This window comes from Podarcis erhardii (assembly GCF_964252035.2).
Source record: "Podarcis erhardii genome assembly, chromosome: 7".
In the NCBI taxonomy this organism is placed as follows: domain Eukaryota; kingdom Metazoa; phylum Chordata; class Lepidosauria; order Squamata; family Lacertidae; genus Podarcis; species Podarcis erhardii.
The window spans coordinates 81,115,641-81,140,568 of record NC_138511.1 but is presented as its reverse complement, the minus strand read 5'-3'; the positions used below and the strand labels follow the sequence as shown (position 1 = coordinate 81,140,568).

Genomic DNA, 24,928 nt, shown 5'->3' with positions numbered 1-24,928 from the left:
GGTTCTGGAACAGCTGGACTGGTTCAGCAGGCTGATGGAAGCTGTGCCAGTTGAAGCTTGAGGGAAATCTAACATTAGCACAAATCTTGATTGCCTCAAAGTGGAAAGGGATGCTTTGGTGGGGGTTACGGAGCATGGCTGCTGTGGTGAAATGGGATGCACTACCCCTGACAACAAGGGAGCCCAAAGTGGACACAATAAAAATTTGACATGGAAGGCTGGCCAGGGATTTCAAACCTGAAATCTAGCTCCCATCTCGAAGCACTATTATTTCCCCCAACAAATGTTGCATTTGGATAAATGATACAACACACATTATTTGCCATATATATTTATTTTGGACATGATTCAATGACTTCATTTGCACATGAAAGTCAAATACAGCCTGTCTTTGAGGAGGAGCTTCTAGACTTCTGGAAAGAAAGCCTGGGAGTCCTCAGGCTGAGACCACCCCTGCTTCAACCACTAGGCCGCCAATTTCCATAAATGGTGGGTTCTTTTGGGCGGTGGAGGTTTGCCTTCCCTCAGCTACAGCTCATTGGCATCATTGTCCGTTGCTTCAGTGCACTCTAATTGAGTGATCTCATATCCCAATGATTTAAGATAAGTCACCAGCATCCCCTGACCGTAGTCACACATACTAGCTGTTGCACAGCCTCGGAGAGCACCAGTCAGCGTGGTTTCCCCTGTTGGGAAAAAAACCACATACATATTTTTGAATTCCAAAACCCTCTCCCTCAAACAGAAGGGCCAGAGAAAGACAGAGAGTCCTAGAGGAATGCCTTTGGCTCCTGGGCCTGTGGGTCTCCATCCTGCCCCCTCCAATTTAAAGTGCAAATTTTAAGATGTATTTTTATTTAACAAAAACTATATACCGCTTGCTTGCAGTAAAAACTGCTAGGGGTTTACAAGAAATATTTACATTAGCAATAAAAGCAGTTAAAACCATTAAAACATTTAAAACTCAATCGAATGAACAGCAAAAGGGAATAGAGCATGTCCCTATATGAATAGGCATTTAAGGTACTGCTGGGGAAAAAATGGAATAAACTGGCACAGGGTTCCAGGCAAGAACCCCAGAAATCACTAGCCCTTCCCTGTATTCTCCTCCTCCCACCTCCCTGTCCACACATCCCTCCTCCTTGGGCTCCTGCCCATCCCAGACACACTGTGAGGGCAACGTGGATCTCCTAATAACTTTCAGCACCCTTAATAAACAATGTATCCTAGCATCTTTTAGCAGAAACCATGACTGCTCAAAGTAGCATGATACTTCCTCAAAGACGGGGCCCTAGTTGCAGTCCATTATACAAGACTCACCGAACTTCACAAGACCCCCAGCGTACAAGCATTGATCCTCCTCATTTCTGCAGCTGACGGTCTTATTGCCCTCACACTCGTCTGAAGAGATGGTGAGGCAACTCGGGCACTTCAGCCCATTGAGCTCCCTCGTCTCACTCTCAGGCACTGGAAAACAATCACCACACAAACATTGCAGTTAGTCAATGTATTTCTTTTGCAGATGCAAACCACAACTTGCTGTATGTGAGGGGTGGGAATTGTGCTTCCCCTTCCAAGATGGATGCATACCACCTTCCAACACTTCTCCAAGCGGTGTGCTTCAGCCATGCTCCATTCATCCAGGGCTACATTAAGGCATGGTGCAAGAGATTTCTGACTGGGGCCACATTCACAGCATACATTTCAAGCAAAGGGATACCACTTTAAGCAACTTGGCTTAGCACTGAGCAGCATTGGGCGGCATTCTGAGAGATAAAATGGTAGCTACGAATGGACACAAATGATGATAAAAGTCTACAAAATGGCCCTCTTCATGAGAGCGGGAAAGAGAAATAAAGCTTTTAGTAGTTTTATCCTTAAAAACTCACTTCTGGAAAATATGTGCTTAGTTTTGGCAAAAGAATTATTTCACCTAAGAAGAAATGGTAGCTAATAAGAACTATTGTGTGGGGTTTGTTTGTTAATCCATAGCTCTGTGAGGGGAATTGGGGTTTCCCAATTAACTCTCAGCACCCTTAAGAAACTACCACTCCCAGAATTCTTGGTCCTAGTGTTGTTATAGTGTTTACAATAAAAACATACCCCAGGGTGTTGGGAATACTAAGGCGAACCACAAAATGGTGCCGCCTCCCACCAAGAAGCGACAGGTGAGTGAAGGTCTTCATCAGGAGCAAGGGAATGTGAACATCTACATCAGGAACAAGGGTGGGAGGAGACCAGAGTTCAAATCTGTACTTGAGCCATGACACTTTCTGGGTGACCTGGGGCTAGACACTGCCCCTTAGCCTGACTTATTTCACATGGGTGTTTGAGGCTAAAATGGTGAGCAGGAGAGCCAGAAATGCCACCTCAAGCTCTTTGGACAAAAGAGTAGGGATGTAAATATCAGAAGGTGCTGCAGGAGAGGGACTGTGAGTAACATCACACAAGGAATGTTTCTAGGACTAAGGTAAAACTGTGAAGCTCCCTTGTAATTTTTGCTCATGAATGCTGCATGTTGTTCAAGTAATCTTGTTATTGATACATGGTTTTTGGTTTTGTTCTATGTGCAGTTTTTCTTTTAGTATGTTATTTAATAATGCAGATATCCTCTTAGAAAGCACTGTTCTGTTGGTGAAGGCAGAAGCCCACGTTGCAGATGTTTTTGTGAGGAGAATCAGAACTTACAGGGTTAAACAGTTCTGTGTGACATCTCACATTCTGAGGCGAGGTTATGTTCACATACGGGAATCTTTGTGTGTGAGTTCCTTTCATTTTTGGCTGAGAGAGGAAAGAATGCCTGCTCTCTCGCTGGGCTGATTTATGATGTTTGTCTTCTCATTAAACGCTGTTAGAGATTAGCAAGAAGCCTGCAAACAGTCTGATTTATTATCCACACACAAGGCAACATTTTCTGCCACTGCAGATCTCTGCTAAGAGCTGCAAAGAGAGCTCAAGTTTTTTCTATCGGCACAGGCGTCCATCGGCACAGGGGAAGTGTGCCGGGCGCCATCTTATCTCAGCAGGTCATGGAACCAGCCAAGCTTTGGAAGCTGTTGCCACGTCGTGCCTGTGTGTGTGGGAGAAGCCAGCTGGAGCTCCTGCCTAATGTTTGAGGCAGCGAAGTTTGCTGGGGAGGATCTCATCTTCAGGACCGGGTGCCAAGAGGAGCTGCTGGTGACGTGAGTAGGCTCAGCCCCGGGGGAGAAGATGGCAGATGGCCAGGGGTCATTCTCAGTCCCTTTTGAAAAATTAAATGGGAGCAACTGGGAGGAGTGGTCAAGGAAGCTGAAGGCCTGGCTGGTAGCCAAGGGTCTGTGGGAGGTGACCCAAGGGCCCCCACTGCAAGCTCCAGCTGGAACTGCAGCAGCGGTTGCTGCAGCTGCCCATGCCTCACAGAGGAAAGACCAGAAAGCCCTAGGAGCCACAGTGCTCAGTTTGGAGGGCTCACAGCTACCTTTGGTGGAGGGTCTTGAGACTGCCCAGGAGGCCTACCAGGCACTAGAGAGAGTGCACCACAGGACCACAGCTGGGGCAAAGATCCACACCACCAGAAGCTTGTTTGAGCTGAAGCTGCGTCCTGGTGATAGCATCAGACAGCATGTGACTAAGATGCTCTCTGTTTTCAACAAGCTGAGACTGTTGCAAGTCAACTTTACTGAGGAACTGAAAGTTTATATTTTGCTCAGCTCTCTGGACAAAAGTTATGACAATTTGTGTCTAACTTTGGAATCGATGAATCCAGTGGATCTTACTCTGCAGTATGTGACTGGGCGTTTATGTGATGAGGAAGAACGCCGTCTCAGAGAGGGCCAAGCTGGCGCAGGGTGCCCTGCCGGTAGCAGGGGGGGGGGGATTCACTATTTTTTGGTGTTGAAAAATTAGTCCTTTTGCTCCGGAGCGAAGTGGGGTGAGCAGTGCGGTGCTGTGAATCGACTGCTTTTTCCACGGAGCGAAGCCGCACAGCCGTTGCTGGAGAGCGCTGAATTTTTCCTGTGGACAATTTGATTCTAAAAGCAACTACCCATGAGTAGAACAAATTGGAAACTTTTAAAGAAAAAAAGAAAAGACTTAATTTGGTACTGAAGCGGGGAGGCATAAACAGGAAGTCCGCCTTCCGCTTTTGTAAATAGATCAAAGCAAAGAGGCTGCAAGCTAAAGTCTTGGAAAGCCAATCGGAAAGGACTAATTTTTCACCACCAAAAAATAGTGAATCCCCCCCTTGGAAGCAGGAGAAGGGGGGGGGAGATTTGGACCATATATACCTGCAAGAGAGAGGGAAAGAAGCTAAAATTCCACTGCTCAGAACCTGGGAACAAGCTGCCAATAGGACAATAAGACTGCCGTACTTTGAAATGCGCATTGACTGTGAATAGACCATCCACTGACAGCTAGCTGAGTAAGAGAGATACATTGTTTTTAGCTGTCCCCCTCTGATCTTAAAAAGGAGGAAAAGTAACTGAAAATTGAAACTAACTTTCTTGCTCAAGCTGTGTTTTAAAAGGCGCCATTTTGGATTAATACAAGTACAGATAGCAACTGTTTCCCCCTAGAGGAAGTTTCTGAAACTGTTACAAGAGTTGAATCAGGGGAATTTTCCACTTGTAAGATAGAACTGTTTGACTGTGGGACTGACCTTGGACTTTTTAAGTGTTATGGCAGATGGGAAAGAAAAAGTAGATTCGTCACTCCCAGACAAAACAACAAGATCTGGGAAGTCTTGGCAGTGAAGAGCATCTGGTCCTTCTGCCTCACCTGCAGCTGTACCAACACAATCCAAACCAAGAGGAATGTCATCAGAAGAAGCTCTAGCACTTGCATTAAGTAAGATAAATGAATCTTTGGAGCAGCTTAATAAGAAGGTAGATGCGACAAATGCGAAAGTGGATGCTGCAAATACTAAAATCGATTTAAATACAGACTTCCTGTCCCCAAGAGATGCCCAATCGCTGTCACTCCAGCACGTAAGCCGTGCGTCACCTTCAGCTGACAACGTGAGGCAAAACTCTTTGGTATCCTGCAAATACCTCAACACTCTCTTGATGCCTTGCCAGGTGTTCACACTGGGCTTTGTAGCCTCCCTGCTGAGCAGATTCACAGCAAACCCTATGTCTGGTCTGCTCCACTGAGAGAGATACAACAGACTCCCTAGCGCTGACTGAAACACCTCAGGGTTTTGGAACTCAGAACGCTCCCCAAGCTGACAGTCCTTCACGAAGTTGGTCTCCATGGGTGTTCTGACCCCTGCACAGTCAGACATCCGGAACTTCTCAAGCAACTGCTCAATCTTGCCTTTCTGACTGAGCAAGAAACCCACATTCTCAGACCTGTCTATCCCAATGCCTAGATAAACCTGAACGGGACCAAGGTTTTTGAGCTTAAACTTCTTACCAAGCTCTTTGGCAAAACCTTGCACCTTTCTACCTGTCTGTGCCACATACAGAATATCATCTATGAACACCAGAATTGCTTCTTGTGTCTCTCCTGACCCCTTCAGGTACAGGCAACTGTCTGCAAGACTCTTCCGGAAACCCAAACTTTCCAGAGCTTCATTCAGGCACATGTTCCAATTTCTGGCTGACTGTTTCAAACCATAAATTGACTTGTGTAGCTTCCACACAACACCTGGCTTATTGCCCTCAAACCCTGGAGGAGGTAACATGTACAGATCCTCCTTCAGATCCGAGTTCAAATAAGTCACATCCACATCAAAGTGGTGCACTTGGTCCCCTCTTTGAGCAGCTACTGCTAAAAGCAGGTGCAGTGTCTCACTCCAGCACAGGGGAAGTGTGCCGGGCGCCATCTTATCTCAGCAGTTTGTAGAAGGCCTGGCCAATCCAGAGGTATCATACTGCCTTATCACCCACTGGATCACCACCTTGTTCTGGTGAATGGGTTTGCATGTTCCTATGACTTGAGTGAGTGAAGCCAAAGAATGATCCAAAAAGTCCTCAACGGCAGAACAGGCGGATGATAACAAGCGGTATGTTACAACGGCTGTGAAGGTGGATAAGGGCTGCAGCAGACAGGAATCTACCGGTTCATTGTGACTACTCATGCCATCGGAACAGAGCCCTACTGCGAAGATTGTACCTTGGTCAGCATGCACTGATCTACACACATAAAACAAATTCACGTACTGGTGTCTTCCAAAAACCCATCCCAAACTCAAACCCCAAAAGTCCCCTGGCGATCTGCAAATGGTAACAGGGGCAGGATCATGAAATCTGGAAGCCCCTACTCATGAACCAGCACATGGGCGGTGCATACTGATTCAGTCACTCTGACCCAAGGAATGAGGCAGTTGAGCAGCTCAGAAGCTGTATCCATGACTGAGCAGCCCTTTTTAGGATCCACTCTGCTCACCCTGGAAAGGGGGAGGGGCTAGAAAAGGTGCCCTAAACATAGTCTGCCTCCCTTTCCCCCTGACTGGATGACCTCGCCCAGTGGGGTCACCACCTAGCGGTTGTAAAACACAAATGAATTTTGGAACATGGAATATACAGACGTTGTCAGATAACACAGATAGTGAGTGTTCTGAATGCAAAACTGCCATCATTGCAAGAGAGCTGCAATGTTTTGACATCAATATTGCAGCGCTTCAAGAGACTCAAAGAGCAGGTGAGGGACAACTGAAGGAAGAAAAAGGAGACTACACTTTATTCTGGAAAGGTCTATCTGAAGAAGAACTTTGGATACATGGAGTAGGCTTCGCTATCAAAAATGATCTTGTGAAGCTCCTGTCAGAAGTCCCTACCAGCATTAATGAGTGATTCTCAACCCTTTGAATAAAGCACACCAAAAACCAACAGGCTACTCTTATAAGCGCTTATGCACCAACACTGGATGCCGATGAAGACATTAAAGAAAATTTTTACTCTCAGCTGGATACCGTTCTATCAGAGATGCCTAAGGAAGATAAACTCATCCTCCTGGGTGATTTTAATGCAGGAGTTGGGCGAGATTTCAATCGGTGGCCTGGGACTATTGGGAAAGAAGGAATTGGCAACAGCAACCAGAACAGAATCTTACTTTTGACGATATGTGCAGCGCACAACCTTGTTACTACCAACACACTCTGGCACCTCTTAGACCAGGGGTCAGCAACCTTTTTCAGCCATGGGCTGGTCCACCGTCCCTCAGACCATTTGGTGGGCCAGACTAAATTTTGAAAAAAAAATACGACCGAATTCCTATGCCCCACAAATAACCCAGAGATGCATTTTAAATAAAGGCATACATTCTGTTCATGTCAAAACACCAGGCAGGCCATACAAATAACCCAGAGAAGCATTTTAAATAAAAGGACACATTCTACTCATGTAAAAACACGCTGATTTCTGGACCGTCCACGGATTGAGAAGGTGATTGGGCCACATCCGGCCCATGGTCCTTAGGTTGTCTGCTGATGTCTTAGACTATGTTATTGTCTGTGCTAAAGATCACCGTGATCTGCTCCTTACCAGAGCTAGGCGAGTGCCGACGACTGCTGGACAGATCACTGACTAATACGCTCCACAATGGCTATCAATATTATACCTTAACGCAGGCTTCAAGGAAGGAAAACAAGGCGCAAAATGAACATCCAAGATCCCGTTAAGTGGGATTGCTTCCAAATGACTTAAGGGCCATCTGCTTTCAGAATTCCCTGATAACATCAAGGAACACTGGACCAAGCTAAAAACATCCATTATTGCAGTCTGTGAACCAAGCCACAAAGACCATCTATGGGCGAATAAATCATGGCATATGCCCCCTACGCTCAGCAGATAGTATCACACGTCTAAAAGATAAAGAAGCTATTGCACTGTGCTGGAAAGAACATTACCAACATCTCCTTAAGCGCAACTCCCCCGTAGCTGCTGAGGTCCTCTCACAAATTCTTACACAATAACTTCACAAGCTCATCAAAAAAATCCGGGAGAGAGAAGAGATCCCAGCAGACTTTAAGGATGCCAAAATTATCAATTTTTTTTTTAAAAAAGGTGACAGAACTGATTGCGGAAACTATCGAGGCAGCTCTCTATTAGCTGCAGGTGGCAAAGTTTTTGCAAGGATCTTAGCAAACCATCTCTTAACAATATCTGAGGTGACCGTTCCTGACCTGATTCCTAAAATGGTTTTTGGCCTTCTAGGGGGACAGTGGACATAATTTTCACTGCTCAACAGCTTCAAGAAAAATGCAGAGATCAAAACCAACCCCCGTATATGTCGTTTTTTGACCTAAGGCTTTAGACACTGTAAATCGTAATGGACTGTCCTTCTGAGAATTGGCTGCCCAGATAAATTTGTAAACATCATCCGACTCCTCCATGATAATATGACAGCAACAATCACAGATAACAATGGCTTTCAAAGTGAACCATTCACAGTGGGATCAGGTGTTAAACAGGGTTGTGTTATTGCCTCAACTCTAGTCTTTATTTTCATTGCCATGATCCTACACTTTGTCAAAGGAAAACTCCCCACTGGAGTAGAAATCATATATTGAACAGATGGAAAGTTCTTCAATCTGAGCAGGCTGAAAGCAAAGAGTAAGGTTACAGTAACTTTCATCATAGAGCTTCAGTATGCTAATGACAACGTAGTGTGTGCACACTCACAGGATGACCTCCAAACCATCCTAAATATCTTCCCAGAAGCTTACGAAAAGTTTGGCCTGTCGCTCAACATCCAAAAAAAAAAAAAAAAAAAGAAAAAAAAAAAGTACTGCACCAACAAGCACAAAATAACCCCTCTGCAGCTCCACAAATCCAACTCAGTGGTGTAACGTTGGAAAATGTCAATCACTTCTCCTACCTAGGCAGTTATCTTTCCACAAGGGATAACACTTATGCCAAAATCCAGCATCCCTGAGCTCTGCGAGTGCAGCTTTCTGTCGATTGAAGTGCAGAGTGTTTGAGGACCGGGACATTCACAGGGAAACCAAAATGCTTGTTGTACTACCAACCTTACTGTATGCTTGTGAAACATGCACCACGTATAAACACCTTCTCCAACTCCTCGAAATATTTCATCAACGGTGTCTCTGAAAATTTTTACACATCACTTGGGAAGACAGGCGAACTGATATCAGTGTACTGGAAGAAGCAAATATCACCAGTGTTGAAGCAATGATTCTTCAACATCATCTTCGTTGGACTGGTCATGCTGTGCAGATGCCTGATGATCGTCTTCCAAGGTAACTACTCTATTCTGAACTTAAAAATGGAAAGCGTAATGCTGGTGGTCAGGAAAAGAGGTTTAAAGACTGTCTCAAGGCAAATCTTTTAAAATGAAGTTTAAACACCGACAACAGGGAAGCCCTGGCCTGCGAGCACTTCAATTGGAGAACAGCCTTTACCAAAGGTGTCATGGGCTTTGAAGACACTCGAACTCAGGATGTAAGGGAGAAACGTGCTAAGAGGAAGGCATGCTTGGCAAATCCACACCATGATCAACTCCCGCCCAGAAACCAATGTCTCCACTGTGGAAGGACGTGTGGTTCCAGAATTGGCCTCCACAGTCACTTACGGACTCATCGTTAAAACTGTGTTTATGAAAGACTTGGCTACGAGTGATCATGAAAGAAGAAGAATAATGATACTGCCTTACCAGTCGCACTGCCTGGTGTGCTGTTATTCCTATCTTCCTCTGCACCTGAGGTTCTCAGTATGCAATTCATGGTAGCTCACCAAGCCACGCTCCAGCTGAGTGCAGCTTTCAGGTTTGGGGTTAGAATCATAGAATCATAGAGTTGGAAGAGACCACAAGGGCCATCGACTCCAACTCCCTGCCAAGCAGGAAACACCATCAGAGCACTCCTGACATATGGTTGTCAAGCCTCTGCTTAAAGACCTCCAAAGAAGGAGACTCCACCGCACTCTTTGGCAGCAAATTCCACTGTCGAACAGCTCTTACTTTCAGGAAGTTCTTCCTAATGTTTAGGTGGAATCTTCTTTCTTGTAGTTTGGAACCATTGCTCCGTGTCCGCTTCTCTGGAGCAGCAGAAAACAACCTTTCTCCCTCCTCTATGTGACATCCCTTTATATATTTGAACATGGCTATCATATCACCCCTTAACCTCCTCTTCTCCAGGCTAAACATGCCCAGCTCCCTTAGCCGTTCCTCATAAGGCATTGTTTCCAGGCCTTTGACCATTTTGGTTGCCCTCCTCTGGACACGTTCCAGTTTGTCAGTGTCCTTCTTGAACTGTGGTGCCCAGAACTGGACACAGATGAGGTCAGACCAGAGCAGAATACAGTGGCACTATTACTTCCCTTGATCTAGATGCTATACTCCTATTGATGCAGCCCAGAATTGCATTGGCTTTTTTAGCTGCTGCGTCACACTGATGGCTCATGTCAAGTTTGTGGTCAACCAAGACTCCTAGATAATTTTCACGTGTACTGCTCTCAAGCCAGGTGTCACCCATCTTGTATTTGTGCCTCTCATTTTTTTTGCCCAAGTGCAATACTTTACATTTCTCCCTATTAAAATTCATCTTGTTTGTTTTGGCCCAGTTCTCTAATCTGTCAAGGTCGTTTTGAAGTGTGATCCTGTCCTCTGGGGTGTTAGCCACCCCTCCCAGTTTGGTGTCATCTGCAAATTTGATCAGGATGCCCTTGAGTCCATCATCCAAGTCGATGGTAAAGACTGGGCCCAAGACAGAACCCTGTGGCACCCCACTAGTCACTCTTCTCCAGGATGAAGAGGAACCATTGATGAGCACCCTTTGGGTTCGGTCAGTCAGCCAGTTACAAATCCACTGAGTGGTAGCATAGTCAAGACCGCATTTTACCAGCTTCTTTACAAGAATATCATGGGGCACCTTGTCAAATGCCTTGCTGAAATCAAGGCAGGCTACATCCACTGCGTTCCCTTCATCTACCAGGCTTGTAATTCTGCCAAAAAACGAGATCAGGTTAGTCTGACATGACTTATTTTTCAGAAATCCATGCTGACTATTGGTGATCACAGTATTCCTTTCTAGGTGCTCACAGACTGTTTGCTTAATGATCTGCTCCAGAATCTTCCCTGGTATTGATGTCAGACTGACTGGGCGGTAATTATTTGGGTCCTCTCTTTTTTCTCCTTTTTGAAAATAGGGACAACATTTGCCCTCCTCCAGTCTGCCGGGACTTCGCCTGTTCTCCAGGAATTCTCAAAGATGACTGCCAGTGGTTCTGAGATCACATCTGCCAGTTCTTTTAATACTCTTGGATGCAGTTCATCTGGCCCTGGAGACTTGAATACATCTAAACTAGCCAAGTATTCTTGTACTATCTCCTTAGTTATTCTGGGCTGTGTTACCTCTGCTGAATCATTTGCTCCAAATTCTTCAGGTCGGGCATTGTTTTCCTTATCGGAGAAGACTGAGGCAAAGAAGGCATTGAGGAGTTCTGCCCTTTCTGTGTCCCCTGTTTGCATTTCACCATCTTCTCCTCTGGGTTAGTGTTCCTCTATAATATGTAATTAAGCATCACTGGAGTCCATTGCATCTAATAGATCTTTATTAGCATTTGCTATAACCGGAAGATATCAATTCCCTGAATGCAAACCTCAAAGAAATCAATTCCCTCCCACACAAGAAGGACAGATGCCTCTCCCGCTAAAAATATCTCTACAAATGCAAATGCATCAAAGAAAGTGGGTTGGTCTAGGTTTGGGGGCTAGAACTCTGGGAAACCAATGAGCCAGTGACTTGTAGTGGTTAGGGGGCTGGACTAGAATCTAGGAGACCAGGGTTCAAATTCCACTGTAGCCATGACACTTGCTGAGTGGCCAGGGGCCAGGAACCATCTCTCAACATAACCTATTTAACTGAATTTTTTTTAGGCTAAAATGGTGAGCGGGAGGAAAGCAAAGGAAGTACATACCAGAAGCTGCTGCAGGAGAGGAACTGTGAATAACATTATGGGAGGGGTTTTCTAGGACTAAGGTAAAACTGTGATGCTTCCTTGTAATTTTTTGCTAATAGATGCTGTATGTTGTTCAGGTAATCTTACTGTGATTTTGGGTTTTGTTCTATTAGTTCCCGCCACCCCCATACTATGGCTCCAATGCTTTCCTGCTCGTTCCCTCTGTCAATGGTTCCTCCCTGTCCCACCAGTCTGAATCAGGTTTGAAATGTTCTTTCCTAGCGTCACCCTCAGGCGCCTCCTGGAGTGACTGGCTGCCACCACTCCTCCTTGTCTAGCCAGTCCCTGACATCAGGATACTGCTCAAAACTTGTTTGTCTTTCTTTGACCTCTCTCATTACTTGAGTTTTGTGAGACCATATTTCTTGAAGATGATACTTACTTTCAGGAGGTCCACTGTTGCACATATCTGTCTTGCAGCAGGAGATCTTGTTGAGGATGTACAGTGATGAGGTTATGGAGGCACTGGAATAGTCTGCGTCACACAACTCTGTATCGATGCAGGACTTGAGAACCACATTTGACCCCAAAAGTGCTATAAAAGAAAGAAATGAAAAAGGAAATAACTAGACCTGGAGATAGGGCTGGCCCACCCATGAGGAAAGGATTGATAGTCATCTTATGTGGCAGGATCCAGAGGGGCAGGGGATCTGACCATCAAGAAAAGCATTGCCTGATGCTGCTGCCTTTGGTATGAGGGGCAGACCATGATGACAGCTTCACTCAGCAGTAAATCGGTGGTGGAAACCCCTCCTATCCTGAGTACTTCTGCCTCCAGCACCCAGCACACTGAGTCTCTCATACCGGCAGTCCATGTCCCTGTTTTTCGTGGCAGGGACCTTGGAGCTCCTTTCTTTTTCTTTTTTAATATTTCTTTTTTCCTTTATAACAACCAAATAAAATCTCTTCATCATATATATCTTTGCTCAAATTGAGCTTTGACTTCCTCCCGCCCCCCTCCCTGACTTTCATCTGCAATCACTTTTATCTTCACATCTCTAAATCACCCTACTTACCTTATCTCCATACTTAAAAGACAGGTATCAAATCATAACCTGTCCTTTTCAAACAGTTCGTGTTGCTGGTTTCGGATTTCCCCTGTCAGTCTCTCCAGCTCAGCGTATTCAATCATCTTTGTCTGTCATTCTTCCAACGTTGGAAGTTCCTCCTGCCTAGATTTCTGGGCTAAAAGTATCCTTGATGTCGAAAATCAAGGCTTTATCAGTAGAAACTGGCAACTCTCCCAGGCACCCGGCATGATTCCCTGTTGACCTCCCTGGCTGCATTCCCCAGCAAGATCCAGCCGAGGTCTCGATAGGCGATTCTTTTCAAACGTGAGAAGAACACCCCCCCTCTTTCCTGCCCCCTGGCAGGGGAAAGAGATAGACAGAAACGTATTTACATGCCTTTATTTCTGTCTTTGCAGCATTACAAAAAAACGTGACTGCTCTCTTCAAGCTCCAGCAGTGTAGAGACAAACACTTCCTGCACTTCCTGGACAGGAATAAACAGAAGAGCTCAAATTACACTCTGAGCTAGACTATATGCAACTGGCCGAGATGACTGGCAGAATCCGAGATCTGGGAGAAGAAAAGATGGAGGAAGACTGGGAGAAATTCAAGATGTATCTACAAAAACATTGTAATTTGTTTGAATGTTAAGAAGGATGCTAGATTATAAAAAACTGGCCACCACTAAACTAGATTTAAATTTGATGATAAGTGAGACTAAAGAAAATATAAAAATTTTATTGGAAAAAGTGTTAAATCATATTGGAATGTGTGGACATGAGATTGTAAACAAGTTGATAATTTGTTTGGAAAAATTTTTTTTTAATGATGTAAATGGGAGAGGGGGACGTGAGGGAGTCCAAAGAAGTGAAGAATTTGTTGTTATAAAAGTAAGATTGTTTTATGTGTGCATTTATATTTTAAAAAAACCTTAATAAATATTTATAAAAAAAAAAAAACAAATTACACTCTGAGCTAATTCCAGTGCTTCACACTGTGAATTGACTGTCCCTCTGTTTCCCACGGGCAGTCCCAACATTCCCATGTTGTTTACTTTTCCAGCTAGCACTTTGCAGCTGCATTGCATCCATATCGTAACATACTCCCCCATATGAATCAATGTGTGCTGCGAAAATAGATTGATTCAGAGAAGAAACAAACAGTTGTTATGCATATAACACTCCCCTGTTGTTTCAGTTCCATCCTTGGAACTACCCACCACTGGTTTCCCCAGTGTACCTCTCTGGTTGTCTGACTTCCAAGGAACGAGTGCATCTGCATTACCTTGGCTAGGGAATGTAGTGTTATGCTTAGCAACTCCCTGTTGTGTCTTTGTCTCTGACTTAGACACAGCTTCAACCTGTCTTGAGTTGTCAACAATAGTAACACATGCAACAGCTGAGTTAGCAAACTCTTTTGAATACCTCTTGGGTGGTACACCCTTTGTAACTCTCTCGGACCTGCGTATGAGGTGCTGATCCTCTCTGCTCACTGGTTCAGTCTCAGGACTCTTTGGAGAACCAGTTCCAATAGTAAACAGTGGTTCATCCTCCACCTGTGAAGGTCTAGCCATTGTGTGAGATTTCCTCTCAATGACTGTGTCAACTGAACTCTTTGAGCTATCACTGTCATTCTCAGTACCACTGTAATCAGTAAAATCATCATCATCATCTGAATTGTCCTCAGTGGGAAATGTGTGAACAATTTCTCTCTCCTGTTCAGGAGCACTCTCTAGAAATTTTGTGAGAATCACCTGACCAGATTCAGACAAAATTACTCTGTAGAGACCCTTTTCATAACCCACAAAGATGCCTCTGGCATTCTTTACTCCACCTGGATCTTCAGTCAAAACATGAGACCCAAAAACCTTAAAATGGGCTACAGAAGGTTTTCTGTGAAATAGCTTTTCAAAAGGAGAACATCCCAAACCTTTTGAAACCTTTCTCAACCAAGAGTAACAAAAACACAATAATGATTCCGCCCAATACTCATGTGGCAAATGTGAACTCAGTAATTGCGCCTTCATCCCATTTTGCAATTCTTTGTTCACTTGCACACAGACACTTTTGTTCCATGCTCCTGCAGAAACAGCAGTCTTGTGCCTTATGCCTTTCTTATCTAGGAAATCCTGAAAATCCTGTAAAAGAAAAACTGGCTTTTCATCTGTGAAAAGACAATCAATGTTAGCATCATGAACAGTTTTAACCTTGTCACAAAACTCTTAAAACCTTTCTAAGGCTTCTTGTGGTTTCTGCAATATGTATATCCACACATAATGAGTGAAATAATCCACACACACAAGATAATATCTTGCATTGCCTCTAGATGGTGCTAGAGGACCAATCACATCAGCATACACTCGCTGAAATGCACTGTTAACTTTGGTCGCCTTCTGGACGTCCTTCGCCATACCTGCAAGAGAAATCATGTCAGATTCAGATGCATTACAATTTATGCAATCACTTTGATCAAAAGTCAACAAATACAGTCCATCTTTCTCTCTGGCGGAAAGATACAGCTCTCCATCTTTGAAGATTTTGCAGCTTTCTCTATCATAGGACAAAGTCAGTCCTTTCTTTGCGATCTGCGAAACACTCAGCAGATTGAACTTTAAATCAGGAACCAAATACACATTGTTAATAGTCAAGTTCAGACTTTCAAGATACACAGTTCCAAACCCAGTCGCTTCCAGCTCCTGGCCATTGGCCTGTTTCACAGTGAAGCTTTGCTTCTTAAACGTTGAAAACAGTCCTCGGCGCGATGTCATGTGTTGCGTCGCTCCAGTGTCCAAAACAAAAGCGTTTTCCGTTGAAAATGCGGCTTTTGTTGACTGCAATGCCTTTGCAGGTTTCATCTGGGACTTGGTACGACTTTTGCCTGACACCTCAGGCTTTACAGAGCTCCTCTTAGCTCCTTTCTGTTGACGTGGCTTCTTACAATTCCCCTGAAGATGCCCAGTCTGTCCACAATTGTAACAACAAACAATGTTCAGAGCTTCAGCTTGCTCTTTCCTTGCAATGGCAGTGGGGGCGCTATAACTCTGAGCCTCACTCCCCCTGTCAGCAACATCCATTGCAGCAAGAACAGGAACAGCAACAGCAACAGCAACAGCAGCAACAGTTCCTTCACTCCCCCTTTTGGGGTCAAAGCTCTCCTCAGCTTTCGATAAGCTTTCAGGAATTTGGCCAGCGTCATCTTGGCTCTCCCCTTCTGGGGTAGTCAACCTTCGGCTCTTGCTTCTCACTCCAGCTTCACAAGCTTTTCGGAGCTTCTGAGAGAACAAGGCCATCTCAATCTCAAGCCTCAGCTCTCACTCTCGAGCCTGTAAATTCCAATAGCTGGCTGTTTAGTCTTTGCACCTGGCAGCTAAATGCAGGCTGCTTTGGAAGTCCCTCCAAGAGCAGTGAGATAGCAGACAAAACAAACGCTGTTTTCCCAGTGTTTTTCCAGCCTCTAACACTGTCAGCCGTGTTGGCTAGTAACTTTCCACTTTCTTTTCAAGCTAACTATCTCCAAAGTAGCTGAAAAGACTGATGTCTCATTGCTTAGCAACTGGACATTCCAGGTTTGAAGCAAACCGTTATCAGTCCCAAGAATGCGAAGAATGTGGCTCTCTCACAGTGTTTTTCTATCCAAAAAAACCAGCTTTTGTGAACCAGAGAAGAATCAATCTGCGTTCACTCTTTTAGCCCATAAATCAGCATACCTTGGGGTTCCGTTGCTCCTTGCTTATCAGCAAAAACGTCTGCTTCGGTGTTCAGCCGTTCATTGTAGCCTCCATCCTCACGCTACCACAAACTCCTTTATCTCCTTGCAGAGGATGAATACGATCCATCAACCTGTTCAGCTGCTTTCATGTTTCGATGCCATCGGCTCCGTGCTACCAGATGTCGGAAATCAAGCCTTTATCAGTAGAAACTGGCAACTCTCCCAGGCACCCGGCATGATTCCCTGTTGACCTCCCTGGCTGCATTCCCCAGCAAGATCTAGGCGAGGTCTCGATAGGTGATTCTTTTCAAACGTGAGAAGAACACCCCCCCTCTTTCCTGCCCCCTGGCAGGGGAAAGAGATAGACAGAAACGTATTTACATGCCTTTATTTCTGTCTTTGCAGCATTACAAAAAAATGTGACCGCTCTCTTCAAGCTCCAGCAGTGTAGAGACAAACACTTCCTGCACTTCCTGGACAGGAATAAATGGAAGAGCTCAAATTACACTCTGAGCTAATTCCGGTGCATCGCACTGGGAATTGACTGTCCCTCTGTTTCCCACGGGCAGTCCCAACATTCCCATCATGTTTACTTTTCAAGCTAGCACTTTGCAGCTGCATTGCATCCATATCGTAACACTTTCTGCCATGGTAGCATACATAAATATATTTATGTCTTTTTGGGGGGAATTTCTTCACCTATGATTGCTAATAAGAAAGCCTCTGTTTTTTTTTTACTAAAAGTATTTTATATATTATATCCCAGTAGACTTTAATCTTAGGACACATCCACCACATTTGAAAGAAATTCCCTTCCTTCTCCTTACAGTTCCAAAATACCTTATCTTAAGTTCTATACATTTTAGCAAATATCACCTTGGAGCTCCTTTCTGAGGCTCCCTCCGCCTCGCTGGTGCCCATGCAGGCACACTGCCTCTTTCCTTGTGCGGTGGTCATTTGCAAAGCGCAGGCTGCAAAGCCACCCTAATTATCCCTTGCAGGGCTGCCTGCACTGCCTGGCAGCCTTTGACTGGCAGAGTGGGCTCCATCTTTTCTCCTGTGCTGAAAAAGGCAGCCAGGTGGCAGCCAAGGCTGTCTCCGCCCGGAGCCTGCACATCACTGTCGACTCACGCAAGGTGGGGGCTCCTTCAAACTTCTCCACTGAGAGGTGGGCAGCCATGCCCCCTCGACAGGAAAGGGTGACATGGCTCGCAGTTCCCCTGCTTAGCAGCTGAGATTCCGCTTCTACTTGTGTGCAAGCAGGAGCGGGGGTGGGGCTCTTGCAGCTAGGGAGGGGGAGCAATTTAACAGAGCCCCCGCCCCACTACTTGTTCATGTGAGCCAGTGGCAGGTTGGGGTTTCCACAAAACTGCTTGGCTGAGGCGAGGGCAGCGGTGTGCTCTTAACCCAAGCAGTTTAAGGAGGGAGGGAGGGAGGGAGGAACAAGATGTATAAGCCTTGTCCATGCAGCTTTTTTCTCCCAGTGCAAGTATATGGGACAGACCACAATGATGATTTCACATCGTTGATGAAGCTGCCACCCCTCCTGAGTCCCTCTGCCTCCAGCTCCAGGCTGCAGCTTGTTTTGTTTTTCCTCAGCGTGCTGGTTGCTGAAGGCAGAGGGACTCAGAATAGGCAGGGTTTCCCCCACCGATTTACTGCTGAGTGAAGCTGTCATCACGGTCTGCCCTTCATACCGGTCCTGGGGTGATATATCAATAAATCGCCCAGGCCTAATCTTCAGTCACCCTTTCTTCCGGGTCTGCGGGGTGGGGAACATTTCATGGTTTGACTCAGGTATCCAATTGTGTTGAGCAGGCCCTGCTTGGAGCAGAAAGAGATTTCTCCAGTTTTATCTATTTGTTGAATGTGAGTCAGGAATGGAGAACCTTTGGCTGTCCAGAGGTTTCTACCACCCTTCTCCTTATTGAGTGGGACCAGTTCAGGAGGTTTCATGGGAAGGAATTCATCAATGAAATAGGTTTTGTGGCTGACAGAGTGAATAAAAATCAATTTAAAAAAATCAAAATAATAAGTTTTTTAAATTTAAATTAGGTTTTTTTATTTAAATCAGATTTTTTAAAAATTTAAATTATGTTTTTTTAAAAATGCTTTTGGAGGATCCCCCCCCCCAAGATAGTTTTCTATTTAAGTTATATTATAGTCCAAAGACTATCCTCATCAGGAAATAAGGATTTTTTAAAGCTTTTCATGTGTGCTATAACTCCCTCTAAGGTTTTTCCTCAGCATGCTGGGTGCTGGAGGCAGAGGGACTCAGGATCGGAGGGGTTTCCCCAACAACTTACTGCTGAGTGAAGCTGTCATCACGGTCTGCCCCTCATACCGGTCCTGGGGCGATATATCAATAAATCGCCCAGGCCTAATGTTCTGTCACCCTTTCTTCCGGGTCTGCGGGGTGGGGAACATTTCATGGTTTGACTCAGGTATCCAATTGTGTTGAGCAGGCCCTGCTTGGAGCGGAAAGAGAGTTCTCCAGTTTTATCTATTTGTTGAATGTGTCAGGACAGGAGAACCTTTGGCTGTCCAGAGGTTTCTACCACCCTTCTCCTTATTGAGTGGGATCAGTTCAGGAGGCTTCATGGGAAGCAATTAATGAATGAAATAAGTTTTGTGGCTGCCATGGTGGATGACAGAGTGGATAAAAATCAATTTAAAAAAATCAAAATAATCAGATTAAATTTAAATCAGAATTTTTTTATCTAAATCAGATTTTTAAAATTTAAATTGGTTTTTTGGAGGATTCCCCCCCCAAAAGATAGTTTTCTATTTTAGTTATATTATAGTCCAAAGACTATCCTCATCAGGAAATAATGATTTGTTTTAAGCTTTTCATGTGTGCTATAACTCCCTCTAAGGTTTTTCTTAAAAAATCGTTTAATCACATCAGTTAACAAACATGGATACATATGCTATAATGTTATTGTTTTAGTTAAATAAATTATTTAAATTGCTATTAATGAAAGGATTATTTTTTCTCCTTCCAATAAAATACAGCAGTAAAGAAGTACAAATATAAACAGTTAATTTATTAAACCTCACAAAAAATTTATAATTATCTGTCAATGTTTTTCTAATAGTATAACCAAATCAGTAATTTTTGATATAACTTTAAAAACTACTCTGAAAATTTATTATTCCAAAAACGAAACCTTCATCTAGTTGTAAAGATTAGGATTATACCAGCAAGAATGAGTTTTTATGTAAAAAAAAGTTTTAAATCAAGTTTTACTGACTGTTTTTACTGATTTAAAGTAAATCCTCCCTGTAAGTGGACCAATGAGAGTCGATGCTGGAGCTCATAAAGGGAGCATGTACCACAGGCAATTAGGAAGGGGCAATATGTCAGTATCAGTTTCTCTTGGTTTCTTATTTTAAGTTCATTTCTCCACATTTTCATATCAGCTTCCAACTCTCCCCCCCCCACCCCATCAACATTTAGTGTGAATGTTATTTTCACTCTTAGGCCCTATCTGCAGGGTCATACTGATTTAAGCAGTCATGGTTTTCCCCAAGGGGATGGGGGGGGAGGGCGGGGGGATATTTGTTGACCATCTTGGCTGTGAATCCTGGCGGACTAGCTCTCTGCCTTGCAGGCCTGGGAGATGGGAACCGACAGACTGACTCCAACTAAAAAAGCTGAGGCTGCTGAACCGACACTTGCGTTGGGGTATTGTTTGGCTTGTTTTGTTGCTGTTACTTATATCCATCTTTTCTATCTTTATTTTTAGCTCTTCTTATGAATTAGGTGACTGTTGATTGACTTGGTTTAGGTTCTTATATGCACACTTTACCCTAGTATGTGCATTTGTCTACTGATTTGGACAACTGGATTGCAAAAATGGGAGAAGGGCAGATTCTGAAGGATGGCTTTGTTTTGCTCTGCCAGTTGAGTAAACGCACCTTTAAATATGAACTGACTTGAATTCCTTCCTTGCTCCTACAGGCAATGCAGAGGCTAGAATACTACTTTATTAAAAGTCATGTTCTGTGGCTTGTGGCTAAGATATGGCCTTAGAAAGTGAGTCAGGGGGTTTACGTTTTGGTGATCAAAGAGGCTGAAAGTTCTCTTCACTTACACAGTTTGCCAACTCCAAGGGAAGACATGCAGGACTGGTCACTGGACTCATCACACTCCTCAGTGGTGGAATTTCTGCAATCTTTTCCTTCATTGAAACAAGACTCACATGTCAGAGATGCCACTGCAAACAGGGGAAAAATGGGTTTAGAAATCTTTAGTAACTGTGTAGGAAGAATAGGTCTGTGCGTCAAGGTACATGAACACAACACTTTCTACTACAAACTCCATCTTACAAGAGTCAGCAAAGGCCACCAACTTAGAATCATAGAATCATAGAGTTGGCAGAGACCACAAGGGCCATCGAGTCCAACCCCCTGCCAAGCAGGAAACACCATCAGAGCACTCCTGACATATGGTTGTCAAGCCTCTGCTTAAAGACCTCCAAAGAAGGAGACTCCACCACACTCCTTGGCAGCAAATTCAACTGTCGAACAGCTCTTACTGTCAGGAAGTTCTTTCTAATGTTTAGGTGGAATCTTCTTTCTTGTAGTTTGGAACCATTGCTCCGTGTCCGCTTCTCTGGAGCAGCAGAAAACAACCTTTCTCCCTCCTCTATGTGACATCCTTTAATATATTTGAACATGGCTATCATATCACCCCTTAACCTTCTCTTCTCCAGGCTAAACATGCCCAGCTCCCTTAGCTGTTCCTCATAAGGCATCGTTTCCAGGCCTTTGACCATTTTGGTTGCCCTCCTCTGGACACGTTCCAGTTTGTCAGTGTCCTTCTTGAACTGTGGTGCCCAGAACTGGACACAGGTGAGGTCTGACCAGAGCAGAATACAGTGGCACTATTACTTCCCTTGATCTAGATGCTATACTCCTATTGATGCAGCCCAGAATTGGATTGGCTTTTTTAGCTGCCGAATCACACTGTTGGCTCATGTCAAGTTTGTGGTCAACCAAGACTCCTAGATCCTTTTCACATGTACTGCTTGAGACTTGGATAGCTTCAAAAGTGAACTAGATAAATACATGGTTACCATCCTCAATTGATATATTTTTTCTGCAACATTGGAAGCACTATTTGAATACTAGTTTCTCGAAACTAGTATATATTCCTTCTGTAGTTCTTAAACTCTGTGAATAGGGGTGGGCCTTGCATAGACCAGAGAATGATTGTTGAAGATGACTCCTGCAGTCTGAGGGAGAGGACCAGTAGAGAAGATGTGGGGTAACCTTTAACCCTCCTGAAGTTGTTGTACTACAACTCCCATCAGCACCAGCAAACATGACAGACTCTGGTAAGCACATCTGGTACCCCTGGAACCTGACTCCATTCAGAGATTGGGGTGGTGTGTAATACCAGCAAACTAAAAGATTGCATGGGGTGGGGGCAAGATAATTCCGCTCCGAAATATGAGAAAATTTGTGCCTATACATTGTCTCCTATCTTATCATAAGTTTCTACAAGTGTAAGCAACTTACTCTTTGCTTTAAATCAGGCATGGCCAAAGTCCATTTCAGGGGCCCACTGGTCGGTTTAATCCAGCCCCTGTGGCAGTTTATTTTCCTGGGGTAAAATCCTGAAAAAACCTCAACAACTTCAGTCCTAAAAAATGCTAGGACTCTGGTTTATTGAAGAGTGAACTACTGCCTCTTTTGCTCCCCCAATGTACTTGGGGATGCCACACCTCTGTATGCATTTGGTAAAATAAAGATTTAATATTGAGAACAAAGTTTCAGGAGGAAGGGGCAGAATTTGAGTGGACGATGAGGTAAGCAAACAGGAAAGAAGTTCAAGAAACATACTCTTTGTTGTAGATGAAACCTAGGATTCTGGTTTATCCAAGAGTGGGCAACTGCCCCCATTGCTCCCCCAATGGACTTGGGGATACTGCACCTCTCAGTATGGATTTGGTTAAATAAAAACAAATATAAACATTGGGAAGAAACGGTCAGCGAACTGACATCAAAGCGAGAGGCGGAGGCAGGGCTCCAGAGCGATGCCGGAGAGGGGACCAGCAGGGGGGAAGGAATTCAGCGTAACACCAGTAGAGAAGAGAGGGAGATGGAGGAATTGGAGACAGGTCTCCAAGACCCTTCACCAGAGACTAGTGGAGAGAGCGCTGGCACGCCCCTGCCTTCCCCTTACTTGCGCAGACGAGTTCCGCGCAGGGAAAGTAGGAGGAGACTTGGCGTCAAACAGCTCTTATGTTGGAAGAGGTTCAAGAAACGCCCACTGACGGATTCTGCAAGTGACTAGCAGGTCACGGACGGTGAGCTGTCAGCCTAAGCATGGTTGGCCAAGCAATCTAACTAAACTGAAGGCAATTTACGCACAAGTAACCCCCTTACAACCATTACAGAAACTATCTATGATTGAAGATCCCTTGTAGCTTGACCATATGCTTTATTCTTCTCCCTTTCAAAGGAACCACAAATCCTTGTTCCTTTCTTCTCCTGCTTTAATGGCTGACCCCCCACTTAGTTCCTTCCTGGAAACAGGATGAACACCACACCAGCTGTGGTTCTGCTCACCTGGATTCAGAAGGGTCAAGAGGAGGCAGGAGATCAGGAGTGTCTTCATCATTCTTGAGAGCTGAAGAGCCAAGAAGGAGTTCGAGAATAAGCAAGGAACTAAAGCTTAGTTGGAGGAATTTGTAGAGGATTGCAAGGAGCACTTTGCCAGCACCCAGGAACAATGGGTTCAGGACAGTGTCATAATTTTTTAGAATTCTGATCATGCTATACTATAATGTAAAGCACAGTGTTGAAAACTAATTAAATCTCTTCCCCCTTCCCAGAAATCCAAGGACACGTCCCTCCTAATCTATTCCAGCCTCAATTTCTCAACCCTGGATGTGGGGAAATGAGTCCCATCAGGTTACAGGACTGAAATTGGATTAGGTTAGCACTGGGCCAAGCAAGGAACTGAGGCTTAGTTGGAGGAATTTATAGAAGATTGCAAGAATCACTTTGACAGCACCCAGGAACAATGGGTTCAGGACAGTGTCACAAATTTTTAGAATTCTAATCATGCTATACTATAATTTAAAGCACAGTGTTGAAAACCAATCTCTTCCCCCTTCCAATAACTCCAAGGACACGTCCCTCCTAATCTGTGCCAGCGTCAATTTCACCATCCTGGATGTGGGGAGATGAGTCCCATCAGGTTACAGCACTGAAATTGGATTAGGTTTCTGGAAGCCAAGGCATTTTCTCTGACAGCATGAACTTTTTTGAAAGGGGGACAAATGTCTGTCCACAGTTTCCCTTGTGGTACAGTAATAAAATGCACAGTGACTCGGATCCCCTCACTCCCATTAAATGCAGTTGCATTTGGGGTAAATCAATCTCCCCCCCTCCAAGAGCTCAAATGACATGCCCCCCCCTTTAACCTGTGGCACCATCAATTTCACCACCCAGGAAGTGAAGCCCCATCAGGTGACTCCAGAATTCAAAGCTCAGCAGTGAAATTGGATTAGATTTCCAGAAGTCCAGACAAATTTGCCAGATTTCTCTGATAGTCAGAATCACAAACTTATTAATTTTTGGTAAGGGGAGACAAGTGTCTGTCCAGTTTCCTTTGTTGTACAGTAATAAAATGCACAGTGACTCATGATCTAGATTTCCTCTGTCCCATTAAATGCACTTGTTTGGGGTACAGAATTGGTCCACTTCCTCTTTAAAATAAGTTGGTTGGAGTTAAGAGAGTCCCATGGACTGCAAAAAGATCAAACCTATCCATTCTGAAGAAATCAGCCCTGAGTTCTCACTGGAAGGACAGATCGTGAAGCTGAGGCTCCAATACTTTGGCCACCTCATGAGAAGAGAAGACTCCCTGGAAAAGACCCTGATGCTGGGAAAGATTTAGGGCACAAGGAGAAGGGGATGACAGAGGTTGATATGGTTGGACAGTGTTCTCAAAGCTACCAGCATGAGTTTGACCAAACTGTGGGAGGCAGTGGATGACAGGAGTGCCTGGGGTGCTCTGGTCCAGGGGGTCACAAAGAGTCAGACACAACTAAACAACAACAGAGTTAAGAGCAGGTGGGGGGGATTGCAGGTCTGTGTCCAGAGGAGCTTGCAGATTTAAGGGACTTATCTTTTACTGGGACTGGATATACACAAGCACAGCTCCACGTTCTTTGCTTTTGTTTCACTTGTGATGCTGATGAAAGTCAAAGATAGAAAGTCAATTTTTTTTTGGGGGGGGGGAATCAAACTGACTTTTCCAAGAGTCCAGAACCCTTCTGGCAGGTGATATTG

General features: G+C 44.5%; 1 protein-coding gene and 1 long non-coding RNA gene across 3 annotated transcripts in view; one reads left to right on the top strand and one right to left on the bottom strand.

Annotated features, from left to right (window-relative positions):
- Positions 1 to 24,928, top strand: part of LOC309346271 — a 172,220-nt gene that overhangs the window by 56,207 nt on the left and 91,085 nt on the right. The gene's annotated exons all lie outside the window — the stretch shown is intronic.
- LOC309346071 (phospholipase A2 inhibitor NAI-like) lies at positions 328 to 23,328 on the bottom strand. The gene is made up of 5 exons (XM_081869748.1): positions 23,198 to 23,328; positions 20,716 to 20,838; positions 12,283 to 12,435; positions 1,321 to 1,467; positions 328 to 686 (listed from the first exon to the last, which is right to left on the bottom strand). The coding sequence occupies exons 1-5, from the start codon at positions 23,247 to 23,249 to the stop codon at positions 529 to 531; spliced, it is 633 nt and encodes a 210-aa protein (XP_081725874.1). The 5' UTR covers positions 23,250 to 23,328; the 3' UTR covers positions 328 to 528.

Coding starts and splice junctions, on each gene's coding strand:
- LOC309346071 (XM_081869748.1), bottom strand. CDS start 23,249: ATGATGAAGACACTCCTGATCTCCTGCCTCCTCTTGACCCTTCTGAAT. Junction 12,436..20,715: donor CCTTGGAGTTGGCAAACTGT/GTAAGTGAAGAG, acceptor TTTCTTTTATAG/CACTTTTGGGGTCAAATGTG. Junction 1,468..12,282: donor CAACAGTGGACCTCCTGAAA/GTAAGTATCATC, acceptor ATTGTTTTCCAG/TGCCTGAGAGTGAGACGAGG.